At 28.5% G+C, this 22200-nt stretch overlaps 1 protein-coding gene across 1 annotated transcript in view; it reads left to right on the top strand.

Annotated features, from left to right (window-relative positions):
* Positions 1–22200, top strand: part of LOC136080802 (contactin-5-like) — a 41369-nt gene that overhangs the window by 5648 nt on the left and 13521 nt on the right. The window contains exons 3-4 of the mRNA XM_065797992.1: positions 12226–12302; positions 12465–12852. Of these exons, the coding sequence (XP_065654064.1) occupies positions 12226–12302; positions 12465–12852 (465 nt within the window). The remainder of the gene's footprint in view (positions 1–12225; positions 12303–12464; positions 12853–22200) is intronic.

Here is a 22200-nt window from a genome sequence, read left to right as displayed (position 1 = left end):
CACAATAAAATAACGTTCTTTTGACGAGCTAGTTTAATTACTTTTAAATTTGAAGTATGAGTTTTATGCCCATCTAATATTAGCAAAACAGGTTCATGCTCTGTTGGGTTAGCATGCTTTACAAAGTGCATGAACCAAGTAACAAATATATCACTTTGCATCCAACCTGATGGGTGACAAACAGCAATTGAACTGGGCGGTGCAGCATCCATTAGATCAGATTTCATGTGAACTCTTGGAAAAACAAAGAGAGGTGGCACAAAATTGCCTGAAGCACTCATGCAGATTTCTACTGTAACCAACTGCCCATGCTGAAGTTAGGCATCCAACCTGTTTCTTTCCACGAATAGCAACCACTTTTGATGGCTTATTTGGAACAGTAGTAATGCCTGTTTCATCAACATTATAAACACGATCTGGAAAAAAGTGATGCTTTTCCTGCAATGCTTGCAATTAATCAAAAAACTTTCCGACACTGGCTTGATTAAAGCCCTGTGCTCTTGCTGCAGAAGTTGGCTCTGGTGTTCTTACAGATAATTACAGAGGGTGTCGAGTCAAAAATCCATGAAACCAATTAGCACCAGCTTGTTCACTTTTTGAACTGAACCTTTTATGAAGATTGTTAAGTTTAGCAAACTGGTAAACAACTTTACGCAAAACTTGAGGTGTTAAACCAAAAAGCATAGCTTTCATTTGCTTGATATGAGTCACTAGCTCATTTTCCATTTCAATAGAAAACACACATTTTACTGATCCAAGTGATTTCAACGAGGCTTGTACGAAGTTCAAATTAAGTCTACACCTTCTTTGCAAAGTACTCCGTGGTACATTGAACTGCTTGCATGCTTTTTTTAATCCCATTTCTTTCTTTCTTACAGCCTCAATAGCTGATGACATAGACCTCTCACTCCAACACTGCCTTTTTGTTTTTCTTACATATTTCCCCATATCTAAAACAAGAGGAATTGATAGAAAAAAAGCTTATAAAATCAGTTCAATTCAATCAAACTATAAAAAAAACGTCTTAGGATGTACATTTTACACTAAAACTTTTTTGTAACTATATATAACTCTCTATATATTGTAATTGTATTTAATATAATTACAATATATAGAGAGCTATATATAATCTTGTAATTATATTACAAACTCTTTAAAAAAATAATTAAAAACACACAAAGTATAAAATAACATTTAGATTCAGTTCAATATTATATAGGGGAAAGGCGCCTATGATGGCATACTTAACTTTGAAGCTTCATTATTTAGTATCCTGAAGACCAATAATAAAGGTTTTGATATGGATACATTCCTTGTTACATCTAGAATAATAATTACCCTGGGAGTTTTCATCAGTTTTAATTTTTTTATAAGTTATTCTTATTGTAAAAAAAAGCACAAGTATGCCATCATAGTCAACCACTGCTCCTATGATGGCATAGGGGAGGATGGGGCTAGTTAGGATCGAGGGTAACTTAATGATTTCATTTAACCTTAGAGTCTTCCCTCAGAAAAGCCAGAAATTACTTGAAACCATCCTAATTTACCATTTCATGCTACACACCAGCATTGTAAAATTTTGCGCGTGCGCATAGGATATATTGCGTTTTACGTATTTTTTGGACCAAAAAAAAAATTTGGAACATCGCTTTCTTTTAACTTTACTTAAAAATAAGTTTTTCTTATAAAAAAAAAAGGTATTCCCAACTCGTCAATATTTCAACACCCTCAACTCGTCAGTATGCCATCATGGGTAAAAGTCATCATTTTCATTAAAACAAGCTGTGTCTGCTTTGTTCAAAAGATAAAATTAAAGTAACTATTCCACTAAATGCACAAAACTTGAATATAAAACGCATAAAAATTTCATTTCTGCACAGTTAATAGTAAAATTACAATCTTAAATATATGAAGGAAATAAAACTACAACAGCACATTCCAAAATCGATTTTTGTTGATTATAAAAACAATACTTGTGCAAAAGGGACGTTTTTTCACTAAAACTAATGTAAAGTCAGTATAGTCATGTAGGTCTAATCATTTTTTTACCAAAACCAATTTTAATGGAAATATGACCGGTATGCCATCATAGGCGCTATGCCATCATAGGCGCTATGCCATCATAGTCGCCTTTCCCCTATTTAAATAATATTTAATAAGGATTGATAAAAAATATTTCCAAATCTATAATCAAGTAAGATTTACATATTTTCACAAAAATTACAAATTATAATCAATATTCAAATATATATGTAAATAAATGACATGAATGAAAAAATTTTAAAAATACAAATACATAGCTGTTGCTTTAAATTACAATAAAAAATAGCAAAGGAAGTCATTGCAAATACCTTTTTCAAATAAAAATATTTATGAAACCCGTTACTACATTTATAATATTGTCAATTTATTCTTTTTTTAACTGACACTAAGCTGAAATATTTTGTCGTAAAATCTTGCTAATTGCACGGGTGAAATGGGCCCCGGGGCCCATTTCAACCGGTTGGAGTGTGTTATTGATATTTAGTGAAAAACATAAATTGTTAGACTATTCTCATAAAAAATCTTGTGCCAATAAAAAGATAACATGTTAAAGCTTTAAAAAGTATCAAAATAACACAATAAACATAAGTGTTTTTTACGATTATAGTATAAAATATTTAGCTCAAAAAAATTTCAAAAGTACTACTTTTAAATATTCCTTTTGCCAAAAGATAAAAATGAAAAAACTATTTTACGGATGGTTTTCTTAAATGTTTATAGTCTGCTGCACAATATTCTATAGTTAAATTTATAACAATTATTGTCCAAGCAAGAGATTTGATAGGGGCCCATTTCACCTTAAGGGCCCGTTTTAGACCACTTTCCCCTAAAATCAAAATTCATTAAGATAAAATTAGTCACTTACCGAGTTGTTTAAAAACATCTTTTTTATTTGTTTATACATATTTAAATTTATTTTTTTTATTATAAAAACATCTTTTTTATATTTATTTTTTTTATTTTTATTTATTTATAATATACTACATTCCATTTTTATTTTCAGCTATTTACAAAAACGATTAATTACAGTAAGATAACCATATTTAAACCTTGCCGTAATCGTAACCCAAGTCTTGATCTTGATGATGACCCAAACCAAACCATCAGTCGATGTAGCAGCACTCCTTTGCGAGTCAGGCTACTTTATAGTCGATGTATGTACTTTTCGGTCTCTATAAAAGCTGCTCACGGGGAAGTTTTTTTTACAAAAAAAACGATGCTTACGGGGACAAAAAAGTAACAGGTACATTAGGATGTCCCCAATAATGCTAATGCTCCCTTAAATATTCTTTTTTTTGTTAAATCTGTCCCCGTAAGTGATACTATAGGTGTATATATATATATATACATATATATATATATATATATATATATATATATATATATATATATATATATATATATATATATATATATTATATATATATATATATATATATATATATATATATATATATATTGCATCCGTCACTGATCGTCTATCTATCTATCTATCTATATATATATATATATATATATATATATATATATATATATATATATATATATATATATATATATATATATAGATAGACACTGATCTATCTATCTATATATATATATATATATATATATATATATATATATATATATATATATATATATATATATATATATAGATATATATAGATAGATAGATATATATATCTAGATATATATATATATATATAGATATTTTTATATATATAGATAGATGTCTATCAGTGTCTATCTATATATATATATATATATATATATATATATATATATATATATATATATATATATATATATATATATATATATATATATATAGATATTTTTATATATATAGATAGATGTCTATCAGTGTCTATCTATATATGTATATATATATATATATATATATATATATATATATATATATATATATATATATATATATACATATATATATATAATTTACCTAAATTTAGCATTATGTTAATAAAAAAAATTATTTTTGTATGACGTTTTATTTAAACGTTATGTAAAATAAATTTTTTACATTTTCGTTACTTTAAACTTACATATATTAGAGTATTAAATATATATATATATATATATATATATATATATATATATATATATATATATATATATATATATATATATATATATATATATATATATATATATAGATATATATATATATTAAATTTTTGAAAAGACAATTGTATTCCGAGCTGATCACTCTCCTACATTAACGGAAAATATGACAGACAATGTGTTTTAAACCATTAAATAAATTATTAGGACTAAGTTATAATTATAAGAGATTAATTATTTCATAAACAATCTGTATGTTTAGTCCAAGCACTAAATATTCTTGCACCAACTCTCTCTGAAACCAGTTAGTAAACTATAAATCAATCAATGAATTCTGCAAATTAGTTAACGAATTGGTCATGATCCATAACTTTTGCCTTCAAAGATTGAGTTTTTATCCCGTAAAACCACTAAAGTGCTCTTGACCCATTGAATAGTTGAGACTTTTAAAATTAAATATTCAAAATTTACAAGTCTTTTTATGAAATATCTTTAGTAGTATATGCAATTATTTAAAAACAATTCAAACTTTCTTCTGCATTTTGATTATTTACTTGATTCTCTTATAATACAGTAACTAATTAATTTTAAATTTCCCAAAAATCATATATTTTATGCTTTAAGGTTTATTTAATATTGGATCAAATTCTGATACGACTACCTCTCTAAATTTTTCTTATTTTTTTTCTATATATATATTTTCATTTCAAACTAAAATTTATATATATATATATATATATATATATATATATATATATATATTGCATCCGTCACTGATCGTCTATCTATCTATCTATCTATATATATATATATATATATATATATATATATATATATATATATATATATATATATATATATATATATATATATATATATATATATATATATATATAGATAGACACTGATCTATCTATCTATATATATATATATATATATATATATATATATATATATATATATATATATATATATATATATATATATAGATATATATAGATAGATAGATATATATATCTAGATATATATATATATATATATATATATATATATATATATATATATATATATATATATATATATATATATATATATATAGATAGATGTCTATCAGTGTCTATCTATATATATATATATATATATATATATATATATATATATATATATATATATATATATATATATATATATATATATATATATATATAGATAGATGTCTATCAGTGTCTATCTATATATGTATATATATATATATATATATATATATATATATATATATATATATATATATACATATATATATATAATTTACCTAAATTTAGCATTATGTTAATAAAAAAAATTATTTTTGTATGACGTTTTATTTAAACGTTATGTAAAATAAATTTTTTACATTTTCGTTACTTTAAACTTACATATATTAGAGTATTAAATATATATATATATATATATATATATATATATATATATATATATATATATATATATATATATATATATATATATATATATATATATATATATATATATATATATATATATATATATATATATATATATATATATATATATATATTAAATTTTTGAAAAGACAATTGTATTCCGAGCTGATCACTCTCCTACATTAACGGAAAATATGACAGACAATGTGTTTTAAACCATTAAATAAATTATTAGGACTAAGTTATAATTATAAGAGATTAATTATTTCATAAACAATCTGTATGTTTAGTCCAAGCACTAAATATTCTTGCACCAACTCTCTCTGAAACCAGTTAGTAAACTATAAATCAATCAATGAATTCTGCAAATTAGTTAACGAATTGGTCATGATCCATAACTTTTGCCTTCAAAGATTGAGTTTTTATCCCGTAAAACCACTAAAGTGCTCTTGACCCATTGAATAGTTGAGACTTTTAAAATTAAATATTCAAAATTTACAAGTCTTTTTATGAAATATCTTTAGTAGTATATGCAATTATTTAAAAACAATTCAAACTTTCTTCTGCATTTTGATTATTTACTTGATTCTCTTATAATACAGTAACTAATTAATTTTAAATTTCCCAAAAATCATATATTTTATGCTTTAAGGTTTATTTAATATTGGATCAAATTCTGATACGACTACCTCGCTAAATTTTTCTTAATTATGTTCTTTAAATAAATGTTCATTGCAAACTAAAAGGTAAACCCTTTTTACTGACTGTTTTAGTATTTCCCGCAATTATATTTCTTCGAATTTTCATTGTTCGCGCATTATAACATAAACAAATCGCTAAACTTCGGTGCCTCAGTTTATACAATATTCCTCAATCTAGCCAAAACCTTTTGTTTAATACCGCATGATGCCGGCATCACAAAACTTGAAGCCTAAGTTATCAAAAGCAATTTTGTGAAATGGTCTATTCGTTAAAGGAAGGAAGCATATATTAGTAATAGGTAATTACCGTTCTGACTGGTGCAACGTAGTTACAGGAATTCCAGAAGTTTCTGGTTTACCTCTATTCTTTGTTATATTTGTTAATTTGTTAATAATATTTGTTATGGGGTCATAAGTAATGAAAAATTTTATTAGGCTTTTTGCAGACGATACAAAGCTTATTTCGATCATAAAAGATCCACTGAATAACATTTCATTCAAAAAAGATATAGACGCAGCTGCGAAAGGGGCTTATGACTGGCTTATGACATTTAATATTGATAAATATAAAGTTATATCTATAAGAAAAAAGACAAATAATAATATTTACAAACTTAAATATAAGATAAATGGTCAAGAATTGCAGGAAACTTCACCGAGTTTAATCTTGATTTTATAATTACTAACAACTTAAAATGGGAAATCCAATGCCAAAAGCCGCATAAAAAGCTGACTCTATTCTCGGAATGCTTAAACGAACTTTTATTTATAGGAACGTTAAATTATTCAAAATTTTGTACACATTATTTGTAAAACCTCATCTTGAGACATTTTCTTTGGTATAGAATCCTTACTGGTTAAAAGAACATTGTTAAAGAATTCATAGACGAGCTAAACTAGTGCCTGCCTTGTGTAAACTTTGTAATAAATCAAGGCTCAAAACTCTTGATTTAACTACCCTTAAAGATTTAGGAATTAGAGAAATGTTAATTGTTTGTTTTAAAATCTCTAACAGCTTTATAAATGTAAATTGGCATGTCCCATTAATTCAACCGAACGGGCATCAGCTCCAAGGTCCTTCGGGAAGAGTTAGAAATAATCAACACCCATCATATAGCAGATCAAAAAAAACATTAGCCATAGAGAATTCTTCTTCACTAATAGAATCGTTATCTATTGTTATCAAATTTCTAGAGACCTTGAAGCTGATAATGCCTTTCAATTTCAAAAACAGACATGATAACCATTTATATTATACAAATATTGAAAACAGTTGGATAGCTATAACCTACAAATTATGTGTTAGATTCACAGAATATTTCTTTAACAGTAAATAAAATTACGTTCATTTATATTAAAAACTTTTATTTATAATAAAGGCTTGGCGTTAGTATAATTTTTTTGAAATGTATAAGACGTGATTCTACGTGATTCTGTTGACAATAAAATGGTTTAAGTTTACTTTAGTATATACCTACCCAAGCAATATTTGCATCTTTTATGTGACAGTGAATAAAAGAATAGTATAATTAAATTAATGTACGCTTATTTAAAACACAAAAAAGTTCAATTCTGGAAACAAATTGCAGCTAGCATGACAATTTAGTTTAGTTTAGAAAAGTACATTTTTAATGACAATTTAGGTTATGTTAGAAAAGTGAACTTTTTTTTCAAGATTGCTGTTAAAAATAGCCAGTGCCTCAATCTTCAAGTACAACCATGGCCTCTAATATCTCTTTTTATAGGGTTTCGTGGTTGCTAAATTTAATACTGCAGTTGTTTCATGCATACAAAACATCACATATCCCATATCCTATTGATCTGGACATTTTAATGTTAAAAACGACGAGACGCCATCACAATACTTGATCGACGATTTGTAGCCTAACTCAGAATTCAACTAAAGTAATTTAGAAATCTGCAAAATGTTAATATCATAAACTTAAACCACTTTAATAATCAGTATCATTAATGGACAAACATTTACAACTCTTCACAGAACTGAACTGAGTAGTGTATCATTGCTGTTAAAGAGTTTATTTTCTGGTTTTATTGCATTACGATTGGAACATATTAGTACGTAAATTGTAAGATTCACCATTATGATTTTTCCAGAATTAAGTTTCATTCGTAGTTGCTGTTTAATTTCAGGTGCTACAGTCAGACGTCAGACGTAGGTACAAAATTTTATTGATTAGCTGCAAGTCCAAAATATCGACAGTTTTTGGAGGTATGAGACCGTTGTGGTCTTTGTACTTTTCAAGAAGCTCTAAAGTTTTACCATGTTCTTTTACATTTACTTTTAATCACCGTTAGTCAACGAGCCTTTTTCGCTAAGAAATCAGCTTCTAGCTTTCTGACTTATGCTTCTTTAAAGAAAGTCCATGCCCGCTTCCAACGTTTTTTCTTCTTGTTTCTAGGTAATTCTAAAAAATCTGAATTCAGAAAGAGAGTTTGAGATACTAAGAGTCAACTGTATACGCTTGGACATTAACGGCGTTCTTCGGGATGTGTTGATTGACTCAGGATGTACCTGTTGCATCATTTTTATAAAAATGTGCGACAAAAATTACGAAGAAAGAAGTTAGCATGATAACTGTAAATGGATAAATAGCATGGTAACTGTAAACAACAATAGTACGAAGGTGTTAGTCGAACTCGGATTGTCACGCCAAATGGGAATGATGTTTTTTGTGGAAGCATTTGTAGTTGACTTCAAACCACTTGGTTATTGTTTCTTGATGGGTTTGAATGGAAAAGTGACTTTTAGTGGAGTATCAATATCTGCAACTCGTGATGTATGTTTTATAGAAAAAAACAAATCATATTTACCTGAACTAAGAAGTGATATGCCAAAAGATGTCAGTAATATAAATATAATAGCTCGGGATTTTACAGCTTCGTTTGAGAAACCAAATCAAGAATGGATAATTGCGTGGAAACAGAATAATCATTTTCAACCGGAAACTCTAGTGAATATAATTGCTGAATACACTATTCCTGTTGGCATAAAACATGATTACGAAAAAGAAGGGTTTATAGAGAAAAAATGGCTTTAAAAGTAAGGTTCAAAATAACCCTTTTCAATAATGGGTTTGGCTCATCTCATGGCAGTGGTGCAGCAAAATAAAGGAAAAGTACGACCAGTATTAGACTTCAGCGAGTTGAAAAAGTATGTTGAAGCATTCACTGCGAACACAGATGCGTTTGCTGACAAAATACGAGATTGGAGACGGTTTAGTGAAAATTGGAAATAAGATTTCAATAATTGATTTACCTTCAGCTTACATGGAACTAAAAATTGATGACTGGGCTTACAAAATGTTTTGTTCCGTGGACAAACGTTTTGTTTAACACGCTTGGGAGATGGACTAAACGTTGCGCCAGTCATAATGAAAGCGGTCTTGGATAATGTGTCTCAGGACAAAACGATCTCAGGACAAACTTATCTCAGGACAAAACGATCTGGAAAGGAACGTCAAACTTATCTCAGGACAAAACGATCTGTAAAGGAACGTCATCATATGTTGATGATATTTTTGTGAATAAAAACGTAATACCTGTTCGTAGCGTACTTGATCATTTAAGAAATATATGGATTCCATATTCTCCAAGCACAGCATTTTATTTTCCATTTCAACCTGTAAACCAAGAACTCTTACTCCTTCGGATATGCAGACCATGGCTTACAATGTATTCCAGGAATACATTGTATGCCGGTGGTCTGCGTATCCGAAGGAGCAAGAGTTCTTAATTTACATATTGGAATGGAAAATAAAATGTTGTGCTCGGAGCACATTCCAAATACACTAAGAAAACGTAAAATTTTTTATTTGTACGAAAAATGACAAGGAATCTTCCAGTTTGTGGTTGGTTGCGTGTAGCTTCATCATATGTTAAAAGAACAGCAAACCCCCTGACAAAAACATGGAAAGAAAAAATAAAATGCAGTTATCTGGAAAAAATGTTGAATGATATGGTTAAAAGAACACGTGATGACGATCCTAAAAAGAAAAATTAAAGTGTTTATAATAATCAGGCAACAACGGTAGATGTTAATTTAATAGCACTAGGCATAATTGTTCAGGTTGATGGCAGGGTAATCAAAGACACATGTTGGTTAAAAAGAGATAAGAAAACACATATAAACATGTTTGAACTTGATGCTGTAATTAAAGGACTAAATATAGTTCTTAACTGGAAAATGGAAAATTTGCATATCTTCACTGATTTACCACATTGGTAGCAGTTTATATTAGTTATATAAATTAGTAAAATAAATTTTAACAATGGTATCTTTTATACAACAGAAAAAATATAAATGAATAAATAAACAATTTAGAAAATAAAAACTTTGCTTGTTCAAACAATGAGTTAATAATATGTTTCATAATCATTCTCTAAATAAGAAATGTTAAAACCTGATTGATTCAGGATTAGACATTGCCTAGTTTGCAGCTCTCAATTGTTGAAACTAGTTGAAATAAGCATGATAGATAAATAATAAAAATTCATTTACACTTGGGATTCTGAGGTTCAAATTCTATGAACGGTTGCAATGCAATTTCATAAAAACTCCTCTCTGGCTCACATTTCTTTATCATTATTTATTTTTAATTATTTTTTGGGTCATATTGGAAAACTTTATTTCAAAAACAGATAACAAATGACGTTATTATACATTTAAAAAACCTCACAAAAGAAATCAAACTTTTTGAGGCAACTGGAAAGCGTGGCGAAAGTTTAAAAAGAATATACTCCTCATTAATGACCATCAAGTCGACATCAATTGAATCAGAAAGAGCTTTTTCTGCCGCGGGTCTATTTATGGGAAAAATTCGTTTTCGATCAAGTGACAAATCAAACCGCTTGTTATTATATTAAAAATTATGCCGGGAAATCCCGGGATAAATAAGTTACACACCGGGAATCCTAGGATGCTAAATTTACGGGAAAGGAGAAACCTTAATCCAGGGCCAGCGAGACTAGGTGTCTCGTGTCACACCAACCCTAACACCCCTTCCTTCGCGCCGGCCTTCAATCCTTCGTAGCGCAAGTTGTTTCTTCCACTCTTATCTTCTATTTTTCAACTTTATCTTCAAACTCATTGTCATTCTCTAATTTTTCGTCTACTTTTTGTATTGATTTTAAGATTTTCTTTTTGTTCGTTTTACTCTTTCATTACATTTTCATGCTGCTCGTTCTGGAAAGTCTTTGCAGTGTTCTTAACTTGTATTTTTTTATAAGGACTTATTTTCTTTTTTTAATACGTAAATTTTTCCCTCCAACTTGTCAATTGTAATGCCAAAAATATTTGATATGGCACTTTTATGTGCATTAAAAAGTCCTTTGCTTGAGTTATCAATAACTCAAAATTTTTTGACATTTTTAAAAAAGCTCCTTAACTCAAAAGCTTCACGACCAAAAAACTAAGTACAACTCGATCCAATGGGCCCAAGAAAAAGTCTATTTTTACTTTTTACTCCATTTAAAAACCGCTGTTTTTATAAAAATTGGTCGTGACGCCCATGGCCGCTTGCCCCGGGTGCCCGACAAAGTATTCTGCCTAGGGACGGTCTTGACAATAACAATTATGGAAAATGTTTTATAAACAACTGGCATATATATTTCACTTGCATCTATCTAATGGACCACTTGAGAAATTTCACAATCTTATGGAAAAAGCTGGTCAACAATACAGCATGCTTACATTAGATTTTAAACTTAAGTTTTAAGAAAACATATTTTGATAGTTTTTTGAGAACACTTTAACAATGCACGCAGGTAACTAACGAGTTTATCTAGTTTTAGTGTCAGTAACCACTGAAATTACTAATTTACTGAAATTACTAACTTATTGAAATTACTGTCAGTAAATGTAGTAATTACTATAGTTAAATTTACAAAGTTTGTGATAGAACTTTATTTTTAAAATCTTTAACTATTTTTTCCAGATATTACTGAGACTACAGTTAACGTAACGCATTTCATAGTGAATGATGTAAACGTAACGCAATCCAGAGTGAATCATGTAAGTATAAATCAAAAGTTAGTAATACTTTTGTTTTTTGTTATACAGAGGAAGCTTTTTTTCATTTTATTTTATTTTTTAAGTTAAAATTTTTTAAAAATACTAAAACTCATGATTTCATTTTTTTTAAACTTATTTTCTTTATGTTTGCATATTTAATAGAACGCGGTAGAAGAAATAAAGTTAACAAAATGCCAAAAGGGGGAAAGAGGCCCTAAAGGTGACCAAGGATCACGGGGACAGAAAGGAGAAAGAGGTTTAGGTTTAATTGAACCACAAGTAAGAGTTGCAGATTTAAATATAACTGCTTACATTGCAGGTAAAATGACTCTAATGTGTAGCTTTTTTGGCAACCCAGTTCCTTCGGTGGAATGGTCTGTAAACGGAGTCAACCATGACATCAAAACTAAAGTTATTGAAAGTTCTTCCGAAGTCATTAGCTACTTTACAATTTCAAATATAAGTTTTCACGAAAATCACGGAAACGTTTCATGCAGCGCTAAGAGTATTTTGGGTCAAATTACAAAATCTGGTTTTATCGATGTTCACGGTATTGTTTAAAATTTTTTTTTGCAGTTACACAATGGTAATCTATACTAAAGGCCTATTCATGGCGCAACTGTAAGTCGTGGCTGAGGGTTTATAATAACAACTTCAGACAATGAAAATATAAAAAGCACATACACTGAAAAACTTTCTAAATAATTTTTATCTTTTTAAAATGACGCGTGTTCGTTTTTTATATCTCTAACAGGGATGCAAAGTCCTATCAATTTTTTAAGAACCCTGACCCAAAGGTCAAAATAAGGGAACAGCGGGCTCCAATTTTTTTTGTAACTTTTTGACTCAATTAACCAGAGTTTTTAAGGATGAAATAGTCCCTGAAATGCCTGACCTAAAATTTCTAAAAGCATCAAAACACTGGGAGAAATTTATTGCGCATATGTCATGATAAATATACCTATGTTATTAATGTGCAAGGGAAATACTCCTAATAAGCTGCGAATTATAAAAGTTGTTGTCTAAAACTTAATAAGACAGTCCTGCTACTCCAGAAGTTGCTGCTGTGGAAGATTCGCAATACTTTTTTTTTTTGGTATAAATATATACAAATAAATTGAAAATTTTTTTTAATGTATTGTGTTAAAGAGTGGGTTTGAACACTCGCAAAACAACACCAATGACAGCGCATTAAACCACTGATCTTTGGAAATTATGCATGTAATTGAAAACAATTCATTTTAAAAACTGTTATAACGATTGCATTTAAATAACACTTTTCAAACGGATTCTCTAAATAAGCGCAACTTTATTTAATTACATATAATATAACATAATATAAAAGTGAACAAATATGTTATATGCAAATGCAAAAAATGTACTTGTATAATATTTTATACAGGATCGTGTGTAATATAAGAAAACTTTTTTAATAACTACATGTCTTTATAGCTTAAACTGTTTTGTTTTAATTTTTTGTACCTATCTATATTATTAAAAAAAAAATTGGCAAGAATGAAAAAATACGCAACATTTTGTGTCACCCAAGTGAAAAATTTGAAACTTCGATTTTAGATTTTCCCTCTCTTGATAGTTTCTGATTGCTAAAATTACATCATCTTATTAGTTCCGCCATTAATACAACGTTAAGTACAAACGTCTGTAAACCTTAAACTTCTTTAGCATACGTTGATTTTTCAGGTAGTATATGGAGAATTGTGTAAGATATGCGAGGAGCTCATCTGCAAAACACGCTAAGCCACAAAAATTAAATTATTGAGTTAATTCAATTTCCACATTTTATATACTAAAATCTATTAACAATCTAAATATTAGACCAATTAAAAAGTTTTTGATCCTAAAAATGAACAAAGAAAATATCAATTTCTGTTGATGCGTTAGCCAAGAGTAGTTTAATTTTTCGTTGTTTTCTCAAAATCTGTTTACTATGATTTAGCGCGTTTTGCCAATGCTCTCCTTATATGTATAATATGAGAAAACTTTAAATTTTTATTTTAACAATTAAATGTTTTTTTTGATATATATGTATATATATATATATATATATATATATATATATATATATATATATATATATTGCTCTAAATATATCGGCAAGCTTGGAAAAATTTCTAAGCTTATTCCGCTAATACGAGGTCTTGAACCCCTTAAAACGACACTGATGACAGAGCACTAAACCACTAAAGTATCGATGATAGCCGTTTAGGAGAAAAACAAACCTCTACGTATACAGAAAAGCTGCGTTGTTTTTTGTTGTTGCTTTTAAGGCAATTTTTTAGAATGAATTATTTTACTAAAAAATATTGAAGTAAATAAGAAATAGGTATAGATATGATCGGTGTGGATTTTAAAACTTTCTTTTTGCGGTATAAAAGTTGTTATATAAGGCAGTAATCATGTAAATAAAGCATTTTTAAGATTACTTCATTTTATTTTTTGGAAACTTTGGAAAACAGAGTATGGAATTTTTACTGGGTTATACATGGTATCGTTTTACTGGGATTAACATGGTATTGTATACTTGGATTAACATGGTAACATGGTAAAATTAATTATTTGACTTTATTTATCTTTCAAAAAATATTAGAAATATACGGCTCATGAAAAAAAAACTAGTTCACAGTAGTATGGCATTCAAAATACAGCTAATTAAAAATTTGAAAATTTCAAAGAGCTAGAATCATTAATTCTAATACAACCAAAATATATTTGATGTATATTGTTCGGTTTGCATGTAGGAGTAAAGTTGATAAAAATATCTTGTTTTATACTGTGCTCTTAAAATTCTAATTTCTTTGTTTCATTTTGTTTTATTATGTTTTGCCACGTTTCATTCAATACAAAATAAAATTTGTCGTAAGTTCTTGATTGATATCGTTTGCTAGTTTCCGAACTTTTTTTGTAATCGACCAGTAACTTAAACTTTTTTGAAATCAACCAGAAACATTGCAACATATTTGCGCATTAATTATTTTAAAAATGCTAATATAATTTTTTAAACAATTGTTGGGCATAACTTATACCAAGATTCAAAACCGAACCTGCATTAAAAGTGTTGAACCATCATAAATGAATTTAGAAATTTAAAAGTTATAAAAAGAAAAAAAGTACTTAAAAAACTTATTTGAAAAAACAGCGTAACTGTTAATAATAAAAATAATAATTTCTTTGTTTTTAATTTTTTTTAATATAAAATTCTAACTGTTTATTACTTTTTTAGATAAATATTCCTAAATAGCTTCATTAAACTCGTTAATAATCTTAGCTTGGCTATAACATTTTACATCATGCTAAAAATTTTATTTTGGAAAAAAGAACATAGAGACCACGTCATGGCTTACGGTTGCGCAATGAAGCCTTAACATTGTCAACAGTTACACCTTTTTACAGTTCTGATTTTTTATGTAATTGATGTAATTTATATATATATATATATATATATATATATATATATATATATATATATATATATATATATATATATATATATATATATATATATATATATATATATATTCAATTTATGCGCGCAGAAATCAAGTCGAAAAAAAAAGAAAAGAAATCAGTAAAAATCGTATAAACGTGTAAACGTTTCTGATTTCTAAACAGTCATAGCGCAGCGAAACCTTGAACACCAAGATGTTCAAGGTTTGACGCCGGTGTAGTAGGCAGGATTGACTTAACGGTAGCGTAAACTGTACAGTTAGCCGTACCGAAAGGTAACAAACACTGTACAGTACTCGCTGCCTAGGTGCAAATCACTGTACAGTAATTCCTACCGGCCAGGCACCAAACACTTAACTTAGGTAACATGTGCTAACGGCAAAGAAAACGTGTTTGAAGAAAATATCAATATTTTTTGTATAAAATTATTTATTTCTCATAAACTGAAATTTAGATAAAGTTTATTTTATAACACGATTTAGGCTAAAAAAAATTTCTAATTTGCAAAAGGAGTTTTTTGTTTTGGGCAATTGCAATATCTTTTTTATTTGAAGTTTGAACTGAGCGAAACCAGTTTTTAACATAAAACCTTATTTTTAGGCATCGATTCAATCCCCTTTTAATCCAGGAAATTATAACTAAGTATATACATTTTTAGTTTTAGTGAAACCGTGCTTTTAGGGTGAAGTGGGATAAGTGGGAGTAGAAGTGGGACAAATAAGTTTAAAGCAAGATTTTAACACTTCAAATAACTTGATATAAAATCGCCTAGTCGACATGAAAATGTTAAAAAGATTTCACCAATCGAATTATGCATTTAATCAGCGGTGCATAAATATATATATATTTTTTTCCACCTCACCCTTATATAAACACTTTTTAAAGATACATTTCAAAATTAGGATTACTAGCGCACGTAGGGAAACAAAGCAAATTCTGATGAATAGTGAGGAAATCTAATTGTTCACATTAGATAAGTGATTAGGCGCCTCTCTGAATTATAATTTTTGGGCTGTTCCACTTCTCCCCTAAGATTATCTTTTAAAATTTGCGATGCCCTTTATCGATATATAAAGTTGTCTTATTTCTTCACTACGTCTAAGGATTAATATCCTGGATTTACAAGAATAGTCAAAACAATCTTAAAATAAAGTCAATAAGAAATATAAATATACAAAACAATAGTCAATAAATAGTCAATAAAAACATAACTTAATGGAAACAAAAATCAACCAACAGTTACAACTCTATCATAATGTACACCAGTATTTTGAAGATAAACTATTTGGTCGTTTTCTTTAATTTCCATCAGTTTAAAATTATTGGCATCTTTAAGAAGAGGTTTGTAAAAATACCACGAAAATACTAAAGCTTCAGGAGGCTTAAAATACACAGCAATTGGAGTATCCAGGGCAGTTGCTAATGCATATATTTCAACATCAGTGCCCCATATATGGTCAGTGTCCATTTTTGAATCACTGATGTATTTTATAACCGATTTTGATATATAAGCATCAAAAGCGTTTCTATATTCTGCTTTCAAAAGAGTATTGATTGCTAGTTGACGCAGTATTTTATAAAATTCTTGGCTTAGACAAACTTCCTGACTCAAGGCTCGAAATAAGCAACTTCCATCACCTTTCATTTTATCAACCTTGATCGGTTTGCCCAATTGTAACTTTTTTTTTCGTATAGCAAAGCCTTTCTTATAAGGTATTTCATCTTCAATCTTCAACAAAGAGCATTTTCTTGTTCTCCATTTACTATTGGTGGGTGTAAAAGAGTTTGATTTGCTAACAAGAACTTCAACAATTTTTAAAGGTTCAGATCAGACACCTCATCGCATCTTTTTTTAGGTGTTTCAATCTCAGATCTTTTCTCGAAAAGTTTCATATTTGAACCATGGTGCTTGGTACTAAGTATTTCCCCATTCTTTTGTTTCAACTGATAAAGTCCTTTATCAATAAATATTTCTATAACTTCATACGGGCCATCCCAAACAGATTTTCCTTTATCCCCCTTTCTATCAGCTCGTCTAAGATTGTAAACAAAAACTTCATCACCTATATTGAATTGAATTTGGTTTTTGTGACGTTTTTAGTAGTCCTTCTTTTGTCTCAATTGAGATTTCTTTATATTTTTTTCTACTTCTTCATGAATTATACACTGGATATTTTTAATTTGTTTCAAGTTTTCATGCAAATCAACCAGTTCCAAAATACCTTAAAATAAAAACTAAATGAAATAAGTAAAATTTAATAAATTAATTTTATTCATTTATTTAAAAAAATACCTTCTTCTTTGTCTAAATCAACAGGTACATCAAGAATTAAGCTTTGCTCATTATTGATGCAATGTAAGGGTAAGACTGGCTCCCTGGCATACATAATTTGAAAGGGAGTAACTCCAGTTGACTTGTGGCGAGTTGTTCGAAATGCAAACAGTATGCCATCTAATGAAAGAGGCCATTTTTCTTGCTCTCCATTTAGAACTTTAAGCATAGAGCCCTGTATAGTTCTATTAGCTCTTTCAACTAGACCATTTGCTTGAGGATGGTAAGCTGAAGTAATACGTTGACAGGTTCCAGTGAGATCGAACAAATTTTCAGAAACTTTATTACAAAATTCTCGACCTTGATCATTAATTTGAATTGATGTACAACCATGACGACATATAAGTTCATAAAGAAATCTGGATACCTCTTCAGCACTTTTATTATAAATAGGCTTTGCTTCAACCCATTTTGAAAAGTAATCAACGACTACACAAATGCCAACATAACCTTCTGGATTTTTAGGAAGACTACAGAGATCAACACCAACTTGATGCCATACTTTAGTTGGAACTGGTATTGAATGCAACTCTGGAGAAACTTTTTTCATTTTTGAATTTGATTTTTGACAAGATACACAAGTGGCAACATAGTTTCGAATATCTTTATTCATATTAGGCCACCAATAGCCGGAATCAATCAATTTCCATATTGTTTTATCTCTCCCAACATGTCCACCTAAAGCCTTCGATTCAGTTGATGTGCCTAATCCATCATGTGCTGCTTTTTTGTACTGATCACGCGACATTTGATCTTTGACAACACATAAGGTTTCTGGACCAGAAGTAACTTGTAAGATTTTTTTATATTTGTAATGTAACATACCATTAACAATTACAAATCTGTCACTTTGTTTTTTAAAGTTTGTTTTAATACCTATGTTTTCTCTTCCTTGTAAATGTTCAGGAAAAATTCCTGATGATAAATAATTCTCAATATCATAAAAGTTTGGTTATTTTTTCAAATGATCTTGAGTCACCAATCTCTGTTGAATTTTTTTCTGCCATTTTATACTAAAATACATAAAAGAGGTGTTCATATCATATACATAAAATACTTACAATCAATCAATCATTTTATTTCACTTTATAAAAAATATAAAGTTAGGATCAGTCACAAACAGTTATGTAACTGACAAAAACGCGACGACCTACAAATATTCACCATAAATTTGAAACAATATATAAACCAAACAGCAAATTAATAGAAAAAGAAAAAAATAATTAATAATAATAATACTGTAATAATAATTAACAGCAATGGCTAACAAAAGTAAAAATAATAAAAATAACAATGTTAATTATAAAGATAATAATAGTAGCCAAACATTTAAAATAAGTATATAAGTACTAACAGTAATAACTAACAACAGTAACAATAAGAAGAATAACAATGTTAATTATAAAGATGAAAATAAAACAATAACAATAAGAACATAGAAGTGGTCGCTCAGGAGAGTAACTAATACTATATAAACCCACATTTATAAATTCATTGGCTCTCAAACACATACACACAAAGACACACACGTATAAATAAATATAAATATATATATATATACATACAAACACAACATATATAAATATATACACATACACACACACTTTATACACACACACTTCATACACATACACACACACTTTATTAAAGTCATATAAATATCTATTAAATCATTTCAAAGCGGCTATAAAATATACTACATTATAATCGTAATTTGATATAAAAACATTACTACATAAAATAAAAAATTTGATAAATACTAAATTTAAGACGTTTGATTTTAATTTTTTTTGTTAATGCTAGAATCATTTTCAACGTTTTTTACATATTTATAAAACATTTACACGGCAAAGTAAAATGTTAAGTGTTCGGTACCCAAGTACAGTGTCAAGTAATCGGTACCGTTAGGTAGGAATTACTGTACAGTGATCCGTACCGGTTAAGTACTTCGTACCTCCTACACCGGCTTTAACCCAATAAGTGATTTTGGTAAGGAAATTAGGCATAAAATTCGGAGGTAAATGCTCTTCCACTATGCTCTGTAGTAAGACCGTAAGGATTTCTGATAGCACCTTGATAACAATAATAAAATGATAAAAGTTATCTATCTTTGCTACGGTAGATCTAAAATAGAAGGATAACAAAACAATAGTGAATAGAAACTAAAAATTTCTGTTCATTTAGTTAGTAATATTCCTGAAGCAAAAAGTAGATGCATAATGCTGCAAAAGTGTAAAGATTAAGAACTTTTTATTTTATTAAAGCTGATGAGATCAGGAGGTAGTGAACTCTAATCAGCTGCTACACGATTAAAATATTTTAAAAGGAACATGTTAAACAGCTCTTAGTGGCCGATGCGGTGAGCAAAACCAAACCGAAAATCATCAGCTAGTCCAGTTTGCGGAAAAGCAGGAGCCAGTAATGGTGAATTGATTCATTTGACTTTACTTTTGAAGTGGGTAATTTTGTAATACTGAACGAGACTATTTTGGAAATGGTTCTTGGTGCTTATGTTTGGTTTGAAGTGATAGGACAAGATTTGTAGCTCAGTTTTGAACAGCTTTAAGAGCATTTGTTTTTTCCATTGGTAATGGGACCTATGCTGCTAAACAATGCTCCAAATGAGGTCTTATGTAAAAGCAATTAAAGACTCAAAACATTTCAATCGTCCCAGGTTTGAATATGCCGTTAAGAATTTCAAAAAAAGAATACTAGTTGCAAATAACAATACTAAGTACACTTTGAGAATCGAACTTATGAAGTATGTGTATAGACTCTGTTTTGCCAGTCGAAGCCAGAATTATTAAACTTATCATCAATTGAAATTTGTTTACGCAGTATGCAGAAATATTTGTTAAAAAACATGTACTTGCGCTTGTCTAAGCTGGTTGATTATTCGTTTGTTTATCACTTGACTACTCTAATGATGTCGATTTGTAATTGCATTTCTCTTTGCACATCTTGAGATATCAATATGTGCAAAGACCACGGTCACACTGTTTAAGTTGGAAATAATTTGCATAGCATGTTTTTGCTTAATGAAAAGTTTTTTTTTTATGCTAGTTGCGTTGGTGCTGCACAAAGCAATTCATCCATAATTAATCTCTAACAAGCCTTTTTATCACTTTACATTGAACAAATGTAACTTAAACCGGGCGACAAATTTTTGTGTTTTTTGACCTTTTTTATAAATAGATGTGTTTTTTGACCTTTTCTATAAACTAGTTTTAAGCCAATTAAAACAAAACCTGAGCAAAAAGAATTGATGTAAATGATTGTAATTAGAGTGGAAATTAAAGAACGAATATTTTTTAGTTTGTGGGAATGAAAATTATCTATTCCTGTAGGTTTATGTTTGTCAAGCGCTTTGGCTAAGTTTCTATCAATGCTGTAAAAAATATATAAGTTTTTACACAAATACTTTTGATATTTGCGTAAAAAGCAGTAGTGGCTCAACAAGGTAAAGCAACATTTATACGTTTTGATAAAAACACAGAAAAGATCTGCTTATTTAAAAGATTTAGCATAACGTGAATAAAGCTTTGAATCCGACATTTTCCCACTAATCAGCCTCAAACTCTTTAGATACTTTAACTGACAGTGATAGTGATATTTCGCAACGATAGTGATAGTGATATTACGCAACGACAGTGATAGTGATACTACTCAACGATAGTGATAGTGATATTACCCAACGACAGTGATAGTGATGTTACGCAACGATAGTGATAGTGATATTACGCAACGAGAAGCTTAATTGAATGCTAGCTTACGTAATTGTTTAACAGTTTTTTGAGCCGCAAAAAGACGAGTAAATGAATAATGAGATTTCCTTTGGTTATTTTATTAATTTTACAATTAAAATATTTTAAGTTCTAATTTGAGTTAAACTCTGTTTATACTACAGCTTTCGTCAATACTACTACTAATACTAATACTACGCTATACTATAATACTACTAACTAATACTAATACTACGCTAATACTACAGCTTTCGTCAGCATGTGATCGATATTTTTATAAAATAGATCATATCATACTCTAATAATTTAAATAAACAAAATACAACTTTTATATCAAACTTTTGTATTTATAAGATTT

This window comes from Hydra vulgaris, chromosome 05 (genome assembly GCF_038396675.1).
Source record: "Hydra vulgaris chromosome 05, alternate assembly HydraT2T_AEP".
NCBI lineage: Eukaryota > Metazoa > Cnidaria > Hydrozoa > Anthoathecata > Hydridae > Hydra > Hydra vulgaris.
This window is presented reverse-complemented; position numbering and strand designations above follow the sequence as displayed.